Source organism: Homarus americanus, unplaced genomic scaffold, assembly GCF_018991925.1.
Source record: "Homarus americanus isolate GMGI-L3 unplaced genomic scaffold, GMGI_Hamer_2.0 scaffold41282, whole genome shotgun sequence".
Lineage (NCBI taxonomy): Eukaryota > Metazoa > Arthropoda > Malacostraca > Decapoda > Nephropidae > Homarus > Homarus americanus.
The window spans coordinates 281692-295149 of record NW_024753338.1 but is presented as its reverse complement, the minus strand read 5'-3'; the positions used below and the strand labels follow the sequence as shown (position 1 = coordinate 295149).

At 48.5% G+C, this 13458-nt stretch overlaps 1 protein-coding gene across 1 annotated transcript; it reads left to right on the top strand.

Moving 5' to 3' along the window:
* The first annotated feature begins 8410 nt into the window (after nucleotides 1-8410).
* On the top strand, nucleotides 8411-9163 carry LOC121855337. The gene has a single exon (XM_042350232.1). The coding sequence runs from the start codon at nucleotides 8411-8413 to the stop codon at nucleotides 9161-9163; it is 753 nt and encodes a 250-aa protein (XP_042206166.1).
* The last annotated feature ends 4295 nt before the right edge of the window (nucleotides 9164-13458 follow it).

Below are 13458 nucleotides of genomic sequence, written 5' to 3'. Positions count from 1 at the left end.
TAGTTACGTATTGCTCTGGGCAGGAAACCAGACCAACGCTTCCACTTTATTTTTCGTCGAATTAATGTTGTAAAATTTCGTTGTACAAAAGAGTATAGTAATGTATATTTATATTTAATTATTTAAGTCAAACTCTACGATCGAAATTACGAATGTTGATATCCATGATTTTTTTTTAAAAGACTGTCTGACATCCTCAATGGTTAAAAATTTACGACCAGCAGGACAACATTATTACCCAGCTCGGAGGTAAGATACTTGTTTCTTGTCGTAAATGATGTTAATTAATACTACACGTTAATGAGCGTTATATAGGACGACCGTAAGATGTTTAACTATCGAATAAAGAAATATTAAGTATTGTACCTGTATAACTGATCGATAATTCACAGGTAATCAGAGAGGTGGATGAAGGGGAATGATCTTGCTTTTAACACAGTGTAGTTTTCAGCGTCTGGTTATGTTAGCGTGTGGTAGCGTATGTTAATGTGTGTGGTAGCAAATAGACAAACTAAAGCCTAATAAGTCACCAGGTCCCGATGAGATATTTGCCAGAGTATTAAAGGAATGTAAGGAAGAGCTCAGTATGCCCTTAGCAAAGTTGTTTAACATGTCATTAAAAACAGGTGTAGTACCAGAATCCTGGAGGATAGCGAATGTAATACCGATTTTCAAGAAGGGGGATAGATCACTATCCTCTAACTACCGCCCAATCAGTCTAACATCTGTAGTAGGCAAATTACTGGAAGCAATCATTTCAAACTCTATACGAAATCACCTGGAGAAGCACCGATTGATCAATGATTCCCAACATGGCTTCACAAGCGGACGTTCATGTCTAACTAATCTATTAACATTCTTTACATCAGTTTTCGAATCGGTGGACGAGGGGCACAATTATGATGTGGTATATCTCGACTTTAGCAAAGCCTTCGACAGAGTCCCCCACGAAAGACTAATTAAAAAGGTAGAAGCTCATGGCATCAAAGGTAACATCCTTAAATGGATTAGGGCATGGTTAAGGGACAGGAAACAGCGAGTGAGCATAAACGGCACTAAGTCCCTTTGGAGCAACATCACAAGTGGAGTTCCCCAAGGCTCAGTACTTGGACCATTATTATTTATTATATACATAAACGACACTGATATCGGCATAGACAGCAACATAAGTAAATTTGCTGATAACACTAAAATAGGACGTGTTATTAAATCTGACGAGGACTAAACAAAGGGGACATTACAAAGGTACTCAAACTATCCAACCAGGAGCGAACTCGTAACAATGGTTTTAAATTAGACAAATTTAGATTTAGGCGTGAAATAGGTAAATACTGGTTTGGAAATAGAGTAGTGGATGAATGGAACAAGTTACCAAATATCATCATTAACTCGAATACGCTGGATAGCTTCAAACACAGGTTGGATGCTTATATGAGCAATAGGGGTTGGGTGTAAACGGGACTGCCCAGTATGGGCCAATAGGCCCTCTGCAGTTTCCTCCATTCTTATGTTCTTATGTTCTTATGTGGCGTGTGGTAGCGTATGTTAATGTGTGTGGTAGCGTATATTAACGTGTGTGGTAGCGTATATTAATATGTGTGGTAGCGTATATTAATATGTGTGGTAGCGTATGTTAATGTGTGTGGTAGCGTATATTAATATGTGTGGTAGCGTATGTTGATATGTGTGGTAACGTATGTTAATGTGTGTGGTAGCGTATGTTAATGTGTGTGGTAGCGTATATTAATGTGTGTGGTAGTGTATGTTAATATGTGTGGTAGCGTATGTTAATGTGTGTGGTAGCGTATATTAATGTGTGTGGTAGCGTATATTAATGTGTATGGTAGTCTAGTGTATGGTATGCGAGAGACTGCGGGTAATAAAGACAGGTAGTGATATTAATGAAAGGAAATTACTGACAACTTTTACACATATGAAATACAACACAAAAACTATGTAATTCACTTGTGTTTTGTGACGTTGCAGCTGATGAAGTGACCAACAGGCGTGCCGATAGTTTCCACCACTTGTGTATTCCAAAGGGCGACTGTTGGCACGCTGAAGGTAAGACACCTCCCACCTACAGTGTCAAGACCGCGGCTAAGTGTATTGGCTATCTAGTTATACTGAAGGTGAGTACAAGAGAAAGAAAAGACAGTGCTTAAAGGAGAGTAACATCTCTCTCTCTCTCTCTCTCTCTACTGCCATTAAGACATAGACATGGACAATCGTAACCTCTTTGATTACCACCTCGCTGTGTGTGTGTGTGTGTGTGTGTGTGTGTGTAAGAGGTAGATGTTGAGGGAGGAGGAGTATTAGCTACTCCCCATTGAGACTCACCAACTCCATCACCACAGTACTGAGACTCTCCTCCTCCCGGTGGTTCCTTAGACTCTCTCTTTTGTGTGTGTGTGTCGTGATGGTAATAGCTGTCTGGGGACTGTTGTCTTGTATGAGAGAGAGACAGAGAGAGAGAGACAGAGAGAGAGAGAGAAAGAGAGAGAGAGAGAGAGAGACAGAGAGATAACAATAAAACACGTATTTTCCTCATTGCCTCATCCAGTGAAAATCCCCAGCAGGCGGAACAACCTCATAGTGCACACGTTATGATAAACCTCTAGTGCACTCCCTTGCCCTCCTCCTCTCCCTCTCTCCCACCCTCTCCCTCCCCTCCCCCTCCCCTCCCCACTCCCTCACCAAATTTTATTTACAACAGAATTTTGTATCAAATTAAAACAACATAGAGTGATGGTAATTTTTTTTTTTTTTTATTTATTGGGCACTCCCCTACACCCTTGTGTAAGATGAAGCGCAGAAGCGTTTACAGCGGCCAACAGGGAAGCATGCTAAGTCCATGCTTGCCTTTATGTCTCATGAGTTAAGGGCGTAGAAGCCTGAAGAGTCAAGGGCGTAGAAGCCTGAAGAGTCAATGGTTTATGTCATCAAGTTATTGGAAGCTCCAACAACTTGTCCCTGAATACGAATTCGCAACTTTCGACTTACACCAGGTACCTACTTTACTGCTAGGTGAACAGGGACTAATGGGGGCTAGGAAGTATGTCCAAACAACTTCCACCGGCCCGGGAATCGAACCCGTGACATCTCGCTTGCGAAGGCAAGAGCGGTACCACTTTACCACCAGCACCCCCACAGTGATGGTAATGAAAATACTCGGTCTAGTATCATTACACACACACACACACTACTACTACTACTACTACTACTACTACTATTTTACTGTTACTCGGAATCGAGTATGACGATCATCCAGCTATGATACAATGATATGAGTTAATAAAGATGTCATCTAGGTTGGTGAGTTTTGAGGTGACTAAAAATGCCGATACGGGACCGGCGGGGTTGTAAACAGATGTTGCACAGGTGGAGGGCTCCATCTGGTGCGGAAGGGGCGGTGGCAGCATCTTTCCGGCGCTGGCGCTTGTCTGCCTCGGGTTGTAGTCGGGCTAATTCAATAGTATTGACACCTCGTGTGGTGCTCCTCCAAGCGTTACGGTGTGGAGTAATCGTCTCCCAGGTGAAGGGGTCGATTTGACACTTTTTCAGGTTTGTCTTAAGACTATCCTTATATCTTTTCAATTGCCCGCCAGCGTTTCGTTTACTATTCGTTAGGTGAATGTAAAGTAGCTGCTTTGGCAGTCTACTGTCGTCCATGCGGGTAACATGGCCAGTCCAACGTAGTTGATCATGGATAATGGTAGCCTCGATGCTCCTACAGTTGGAGTCAGCGAGAATACTGGCATTTGTTCTCTTGTCTTCCCAGGGAACTCGGAGGATGGAACGTAGACTACGTTGGTGAAAGTGTTCAAGTGTCTTGAGGTGCCTCCTGTATGTGACCCATGTCTCGCTGCCAAAAAGCAGGGTGGGGAGGACCACTGCTTGATATACGTGTAACTTTGTAGATAATTTCAGCTCCCTACAGCTGAAGACACTTGAGATGCACACCTGATCCGATGTTGAATCTCTTCATCGATGTCTGCGGTGGTGGACAGGTGGGAGCCAAGGTATTAGAAGTGGGTAACATTAGAGAGGGTAGTACCGTTAAGCTGGGTGGATGGTGGAGGTGTGGCTGAAACAGGGGCAGGCTGAAAGAGTATCTGAGTCTTACGTACATTCACCTCAAGGCCGAAGTATGCATAAGCATCTGCGTAGGTGTTCAGGATCTCGTGTAGGGCGTGTTCAGTGTGAGGAACAAGGGTGAGGTCGTCTGCATACTGAAGTTGAGTACTGGAAGCTGTCGACACCTTTGTTCCTGCCTGGAGTCGTCTTATATTGAAAGGTCCCTTCATCCGGTCCTGGATGTCCACCCTGCCGGCTGAATTGGCTCTGGCACGAGTAAGGAAGGCAGCCAAGAAAATGGAAAAGAAATTTGGTGCCAGTACACACACACACACACACACACACACACACACACACACACAGGACAATACCAGCACAAGAAAACCACAACAGGTAAAAGTTATTCACAAGAGGTCAAGTCACCGGGAGTCTCTGGTCGTGAGCGGCGGCAGAGAACGATTGTCAACAGTGTCCAATTACCTGCCATTGAGAGTCTCGCTAACAGCCCCGAGCAGCAGTGAACAAGGGCGACAATGGTGTGGTAGTTAGTGGCGGGAGCACGTGTTGTCTGGCCTGGTCCTGTAGGTGTGTGGGAGAGGGGGGAGGTAGGTGTGTGAGGGAGGGGGGAGGTAGGTGTGTGTGGGGAAGGGAAGGTGGGTGTGTGGGGGAAATAGGTGTGGGGGGGAGGAAGGGGTGATTGTGGGTGAAAGGGAAGAGTAAGGGTGTGTGGGGGGGAAAGGAGTAGGTATGGGTGTGTGGTGGAGAGGGGTATATTGTGGAAGGGGGGATAGGGTCAGGGAAGGGGGGAGGGTCATAGGGATGGGTGTGTGGGCAAAGGGGGTATAAGAGTGTGGGGGTGTGTACTGTGAGCTGTAAAGATGTAGGTGTGTGTAAGTGGGTTATAGGGGTGGGTGTGTGGGCCGAGGGTGGTTGTAGGCATGGGTTTTGTGGGGGTTGTAGAGGAGGTGTTGTGTATGTATGGGCAGCAGGGGAGTGTTGTGTGTAGGTGTAAGTAGGTCGAGGTATATGAGTGTATGTATGTTACGGATTTTTGCGAAATGTCCAGCATACATATTGGTAATTTTGCTAATTAACTTACTGACTGACAACTTAACCTAACCTAACCAAACCTAACCTAACCACCTAACCTAACCTAACCTAACCTAACCTAACCTAACCTAACCTAACCTAACCTAACTTTATTCAGTCATAAGGTTAGGTTAGGGTTGTCTGTTTGTGTTATTTTGTAAAATTACTAATAAAACTAGTGTGTACATATATATACTGTAAGTGTATGTATGTACAGTATGTATGTATATGTATGTAGTACGTTTCTTTTAAGACTTCTAGCCTTCTTGTGGTCACTGTTGCTTCCTTCCTCCTCCCACACCCACGTCAGGAGAATGAAATAAAGAAAATAGTGATAAATATGGAAACACACATCACGCTCTGGTAACCCAAACCACGGTCCACCACCTCTTTCTACTCTCCTCCTACCTCCTAACTCTTTCTTCCTCTTCCTCCTCTCTACACACACCCAATCGACACATTACCTCTCGTCTCACCCCTTTATCGACCTCATTAGAATTGTCGTATTACCACCTACTATAGTACTGACCTCGCCGTATAGTCTCTGGCGGTAAGATTCCTGTAGTATGGGTTTTAAAGACTACCTTCCTTGTGTGCCTTTATGGGGTTGAATTGTGGGTGAGGAGCTAATTAAAGAGATCAAAATATTTATAAATTTTTAAATTGTTTGTCACAGAGATAGAATTTGATAATGATTCTTGGAAAATTTGTGTTTGGTGTTGGGAGGTAATTTTTTTTGGGGGGGTTACTTTGTTCATTCGTGTTAGTGAATTATTATTATTTTTGTGATTCTTGTGATTTTTGTGTTTGTAGATTTGTGTTGGTAGTGTGTGGGGTTAATTGGCTTATTTTAATCCTTCTTTTCTTTCTTTCTCTTCTTTTCTTTTCTCTTTCTTTCTTCTTCTTTTTCTTCTTCTTCTTCTTTTCTTTCTATTCACTCTCTTTCTTCTTCTTTCTTCACCATTCACCCCTTCACGAATCTCCTACACGGATATTTATCACCCACTCTACCATTTCTCTTACATAAATTATTCTCTTTTGTGTTTCTCCTCTTACCTTTTTTCAATTATCCTGTGTCTTCTGTTCTGCCATTTTCACTGTCCTTCCCTAACAATGATTCATCCTGAAACCTAACCCAACCTAATCTAACCTAACTTAACTTAACTTAATCTACCCCAACCCAACCCAACCTAACCCAACCTAACCTAACTTAACTCAATCGTTTCAACCTAACTTACCTATAATGTATCTTTTAAACTTACCTTAGTCCGTGGTGGGGGCTGATGTTTCTATGTTCGTCTGTCTGTATTTTCCTGTTCGTCTGGTTCTGTCTGTCTGTCTGTTTGTTTGTCTGTCTGTCTGTCTGTCTGTCTGTCTGTTCATTCGTCTGTCTGTCTGTCTCTGTCTGTCTGTTGCGTCTGTGTTGTCTGTGTCTGGTTCGTTCTTCTATCTGTCTGTTCTGTTTGTTTGTCTGTTTGTCTGTCTGTTGTCTGCTCTTGTCTGGGTTCGTTCGTTGTCTGTCGTTGTCTGTCTGTCTGTTTGTTCGTCTGTCTGTTTTTTGGTTCGTCTGGTTCTTTCTTTCGTCTGTCTCTGTTCGTCTGGTCTGCTGTTCGTCTGTCTGTTTGTCTGTTCGTCTGTCTATTTGTCGTTTGTTTGTCTGTCTGTCTGTCTGTTCTGTTTATCTGTCTTGGTCTATCGTCTGTTTGTCTGTTTGTCTGTCTATTTGTTGTCTGTCTGTCTGTCTGTCTGGTTGTCTGTCTGGTCTGTCTGTCTGTCTCTATTTTCTTCCCTTTTGTCACACTTATTCCGCCTTCTGTTCTTATCTTCGTTTATCAATATCTTCACGGTGTCTCCTTTAACACGGTCATGGTTCTTCCCACAACTTCCTGAACTCATGACAGTTTTTTCCCACCCCGACAGTTTTTTTTCCGAACTCCTGACAATTTTTTTTTTCCGAACCTCGAGCTCTTCCTTGAGCCTCGACATTTTTTCGAACCTTGATAACTTTATATTGCTAACAAATCATTAGCCAACCTAACCTAACCTAACCTAACCCAACCTAACCTAACCTAATTCTAACTTAACTGTCTCAACCTAACCTAACCTAACCAACAGAAGCCAAAACACAGTTGAGAATTAATTGTAGTAGACAATTAATGAATGATTTGTAGGTTAAAGGGAGGGGTGAGGAGGCGCTGCTCAATATCAACGAGACGAGATATGATGAGATATGATGTCAATTGCTCTGCATCCTGTAGAAGGAATCCTACCAACCATCCTATCATCCTCGTTGTGTTAAGTCAGTTCAGTTTTGCCTTTTACTGACTTGACTTGTTGTTTTACATCTCCTCCTCCTCCTATTTCTACTACTACTACTACTACTACTACTAATACTATCATTATTATTGATTACTACTACTACTACTACTACTACTGATTATTACTACTACCACCTCGTCAGCCATTATGACATAAGCCCCACCTTTATAAATAAGATCTTCCAGCTATTTCTTTTCATATTTATACAAAGAAAATTCATTATCAGTCATTCTTAAAGACCTTTTTCATTCTGTCTGACCGAAGACTGTTAAAGACGAAATGTGTGTGTGGTAGTGGTGGTGGTAGTGGATCTGGTAGTGATGGTGGTTGTGGTGGTGGTGGTAATGGTAGTGGTGATAGTATAGTTGTGGTGCTGATTGGTGCTGATTGTGGTTGATTGTGGTGGTGATAGGGGTGGTGCTTGTGATAGTGGTTGTGTAGTGTTAATAGTAGTGGTGGTTGTTGTTGGATATATGGTCGGGTGGTGGTAGTGGGTGGTGGTTGTGATAGTGGTGAGGTGTTAGTGGTGGTGGTTGTGGTGATGATATGGTAGTAGGGTGTTGTGTGTTGTTAGTGGGCAGGTGGTTGTATGCATGGTGGTGTTAGTGTCTGGGTGGGTGGTAGTGTGGGTGGTGGTAGGCAGGGTGGTAGTAGTGGTGGTGGTGTGTGGTAGTGTGCCAGTCTGGGTAGTGGTGGGGCTATGGTAGTGGTAATGTGGTAGGGTGTGTTCTTGTGCCTGTCTGCCCGAGGGTCCTCCTGTCTAATGTTTGTTCTCACCTATTTTGAGAGTCCGATACCACTTACTGTAGCACGGGGCTCACTGTCTGGTACGGTGGCTGGCGGGGCTCACTGTCTGGCTGGGTGGTGGCTGGGGGCTCACTGTCTGGCTTGGGTATGGTGCTGGAGGGCCACTGTCTTGGCTGGCATGGGGCTGGGGGCTCTTACTGTCTGGCTGGGTACGGGGCTGGGGGCTACTGTCTGGCTGGGTATGGTTGGCGTGGCTCACTGTCTGGCTGTGCATGGTGGGGCTGGGGGCTCACTGTTCACACAGTGGCTGCGCTCACTGCCTGGCTGGGTACGGTGGCTGGCGGGCCCACCGTCTGGCCGGGTACGGTGGCTGGCGGGGCCACTGTCTGGCTGGGTACGGTGGTTATGGGCCAACAACTGGTCAGTACGGTGTGGCTGGCGGCTCACTGCTCCGGCTGGGTACGGTGGCTGGGGCTCACTGTCTGGCTGGCACGGTGGCTGGGGGCTCACTGTCTGGCTGGGTACGGTGGCTGGGTGCCCAATGTCTGGCTGCATGGTAGTCAGGCCTACTGCCCGGCTGGGTACGGTGCTGGGGGCTCACTGTCTGGCTGGGTACGCGGCTGGCGGGGCTCACTGCCTGGCTGGGTACGGTGGCTGGGGGCCCACTGTCTGGCTGGGTACGGTGGCCAAGTGCCTACTGTCTGGCTGTGGGTACGGTGGCTGGGGGTCACCGCCCCGGCTGGGTACGGTGGCTGCGGGGCCCACTGCCTGGCCGGGTACGGTGGCTGGGGGCTCACTGGCTGGGTACGAAAATAAGGGCCCGATCGTCTGGCTTGGGCACGGTGGTCAGGGGCTCACTGTCTGCCAGTACGGTATTATGGGCCTGCCTGGCTGGGTACGGTGGCTGGGGGCTGGCTGGGTACGGGAATAAGTGGGGCCCACCGGCTGGGTACGGTGGCTGGGGGCCATCTGGCTGGGCACGGTGGCTAAGCGGGCTCACCGCCTGGCACGGTGGCTGGCGGGGCTCACTGTCTGGCTGGGTACGGTGGCTGGCGGGGCCTGCCCGCCGCTGGGCACACGGTGGCTGGCGGGCTCACCGTCTGGCTGGGTCCTGATGAAATATATCTTCAATTAATGATATGAGAACAAATTACTGACTCTACTGGGTTAGGTTAGGGTTACGTTACGTTAGGTTAGGTTTGGTTAGGTTAGGTTAGGGTTTGCTAGGTTAGGTTAGGTTGGTTGGTTAGGGTTGTGTTTTACAAAGCTAGAATTTTTCTGGTCATCTACAGCTGAAGAAGAAAAAAATGAATTCTCCTAGCTAATTAATTTGTTTCTTTAATCACCATTTTGTAGAAAAATTAAAACAAAATTAATGATACAGTATTCTGAGTACCAAACTTGCCACAAGATTAACAAGAACGTTTCATGAATCATTTAGACGTAAGTATACAGTAGATCCTTGAAATCACTCAATAAGTTTTCACTATAAGGAGAATTTTTTAACCCATGAACGTTTAAACCAATTACATTTGTTACGTTTCTCTCTTATGGTGAACATTTACGTCTGTTTATGTCATCATTTTAGGGGGAAACATTGTAAATTGTGGAAATTGAACGTTTGTGTGTATATGTTTGGGAACATTTTAGGTGAAATTTTAACGCGTGGAGTTGCCATTTCTGGCCTGCCTGACGTGTAGCTATAGTAGTGTGGTGTAGTAGTGGTTGTGGGTTAGTGTGTAGCTGTAGTGTGTGTGTGTGTGTGTGGTGGTGTGTGTTGTGGGTGTGTTTGTGTGTGGGTGGTGTTGTGTGTGTTGTAGTGGTCGATGGTTATGCCCAGGGCTTCTCCCTGTCTGCTGCCCTCATGACAGCTGTGTGATGTCCTGTGCTACACATTGACCACCACCACCACACAGTCCCTCCTACACCCTGGACCACCACCACCACCACACAGTCCCTCCCACACCCTGACCACACCACCACACAGTCCCTCCCTACACCCTGACCACCACCACCACACACAGTTCCTCCCACACCCTGACCACCCACACAGTTCCCTCCCACACCCTGGACCACCACCACCACACAGTCCCTACACCCCTGACCACCACCACACACAGTCCCTCCCTACACCCTGGACCACCACCACCACACAGTCCCTCCCTACACCCTGGACCACCACCACCACCACACAGTCCCCTCACACCCTGACCACCACCACCACACAGTCCCTCCCACACCCCTGACCACCACCACCACACAGTCCCTCTACACCCCACCATCACCACACACAGTCCCTCCTACACCCTGACCACCACCACCACCACACAGTCCCTCCCACACCCCTGGACCACCACCACACCACAGTCCCTCCTACACCTGACCACCTCACCACCACACAGTCCCTCCTACACCCTGACCACACCACCACCACACAGTCCCTCCCTACACCCTGACCACCACCACCACACAGTCCCTCCTACACCCTGGACCACCACCACCACACAGTCCCTCCCACACCCTGACCACACCACCACCACACACAGTCCTCCACACCTGACACCACCACCACACAGTCCCTCCTACACCCTGGACCACCACCACCACCACACACAGGTCCCTCCTACACCCTGACCACCACCACCACACAGTCCTCCTACACCTGACCATCACTACCACACAGTCCCTCCTCACCCTCTGACCACCACCACCACCACACAGTCCCCACACACCCCTGACCACCACCACCACCACACAGTCCCCTCACACCCTGACCACCACCACCACCACACACACAGTCCCTGCCACACCCTGGACCACCACCACCACAGTCCCTCCCACACCTCTGAACCACCACCACCACACAGTCCCTCCTACACCCTGGACCACCACCACCACCACCACACAGTCCCCTGCACAACCTCACCACCACCACCACCACACAGTCCTCCCACCCTGACCACCACCACCACACAGTCCCTGCTACACCCTGACCACCACCACCACCACACAGTCCCTGCTACACCCTGACCACCACCACCACCACACAGTCCCTCCTACACCTGGACCACCACACCACCACCTCCACACAGTCCCTGCTACACCCTGACCACCACCACCACCACACAGTCCCTACACCCTGACCACCACACCTCACCACACACAGTCCCCTACACCCTGACCACCACCCACCACCACACAGTCCCTGCTACACCCTGACCACCACCACCACCACACAGTCCCTCTCATACACCCTGACCACCACCACCACCCACAGTCCCTGCTACACCCTGGACCACCACCACCACCACACAGTCCCCACACCTGACCACCACCACCACCACACAGTCCCCTGCTACACCCTGACCACCACCACACCACACACAGTCCCCACACCCTGACCACCACCACCACACACAGTCCCTGCTACACCCCTGACCACCACCACCACCACACAGTCCCTGCTACACCCTGACCACCACCACACACAGTCCCTGCTACACCTGACCACACCACCACCACCACACAGTCCCCTCACACCCTGACCACCACCACCCCACCACACACAGTCCCCTGCTAACCCTGACCACCACCACCACCACACAGTCCCTCCTACACCTGACCACCACCACCACCACACAGTCCCCCACCCTGACCACCACCTCACCACCACACAGTCCCCTGCTACACCCCTGGACCACCACCACCACCACACAGTCCCTCCCACACTGACCACCACCACCACCACACAGTCCCTCCTACACCCCTGGACCACCACCACCCACAGTCCCCTGCTACACCCTGACCACCCCACCACACACACAGTCCCTCCACACCCCTGGACCACCACCACCACACAGTCCTCCTACACCCTGACCACCACCACCACCACACAGTCCCTGCTACACCCTGGACCCACCACCACCACACAGTCCCTCCCACACCCTGACCACCACCACCACCACACAGTCCCTCCCACACCCCTGACCACCACCACCACCACACAGTCCCTGCTACACCCTGACCACCACCACCACCACACAGTCCCTCCCACACCTGACCACCACCACCACCACACAGTCCCTCCTACACCCTGGACCACCACCACCACCACAGTCCCCAATGCTAACCTGACCACCACCACCACCACAGTCCCCACACCCTTGACCACCACCACCACCCACAGTCCCTCCTACACCCTGACCACCACCACCACCACACACAGTCCCTGCTACACCCCACCACCACCACCACCACACAGTCCCCACACTCTGACCACCACCACCCCACCACACAGTCCCTGCTACACCCTTGACCACCACACCACCACCACACAGTCCCTGCCACACCCTGACCACCACCACCACACACAGTCCCCACACCCCTGACCACCACCACCACCACCACACAGTCCCTACACCTGACCACCACCACCACCACACAACAGTCCCCACAACCCCACCACCACACCACCCCACCACACAGTCCCCTACACCCTGACCACCACACCACCACACAGTCCCTAACTTGACCACCACCCCACAGTTTTATTTAGCTTCTATTAACGTCTATACTACCTACTAATTATCTCTTCTCTTCCTGAATTAAACGATAATACTCTGTTAACTGACCCATTACAACACTATTCATAAACACACTATCAAGATGCAATCACCACAACACGGACCCTGACCTGACCCTGACCTTGACCTTCAGTGTTGACCTACTACAGCATCCAACCTGACAAGTTTCATCAAATTGTGAACCCGTTATAGAGGTGTTTCTCACGCACACACACACACACACACACACACACACACACACACACACACACACATAGTTAGATATGGTAGCCGAGTGATATAGCGCTGCCTTCTATCCTATGGGTCACTGGTTCGATCCCCGGCACCCACAGTTCAACCAGCTGTAATTGGGGACTTGGTGGCCAGTTGAGGATGTAGGCCAGTCGAGTACAGTGTCGACCACATTGTCTCTTTGTTTACCAAAGACTCAGTATACATAAGAGGGATACAGTATACATGTCGTCTGAGTTAGGGTTTACTTAATTCACATTTATTGAGTTACAGGTAAATTTTCACCTGTAATAAATAACAGAATTATAGGTAAGGCTGTAAAGGTACTTAATTAATACAAGATTACTGTAGTTTTAGAATTAATTAACCTTGATATTCTTCTTACAGTTCTTAATATCTAATTCATAATAAC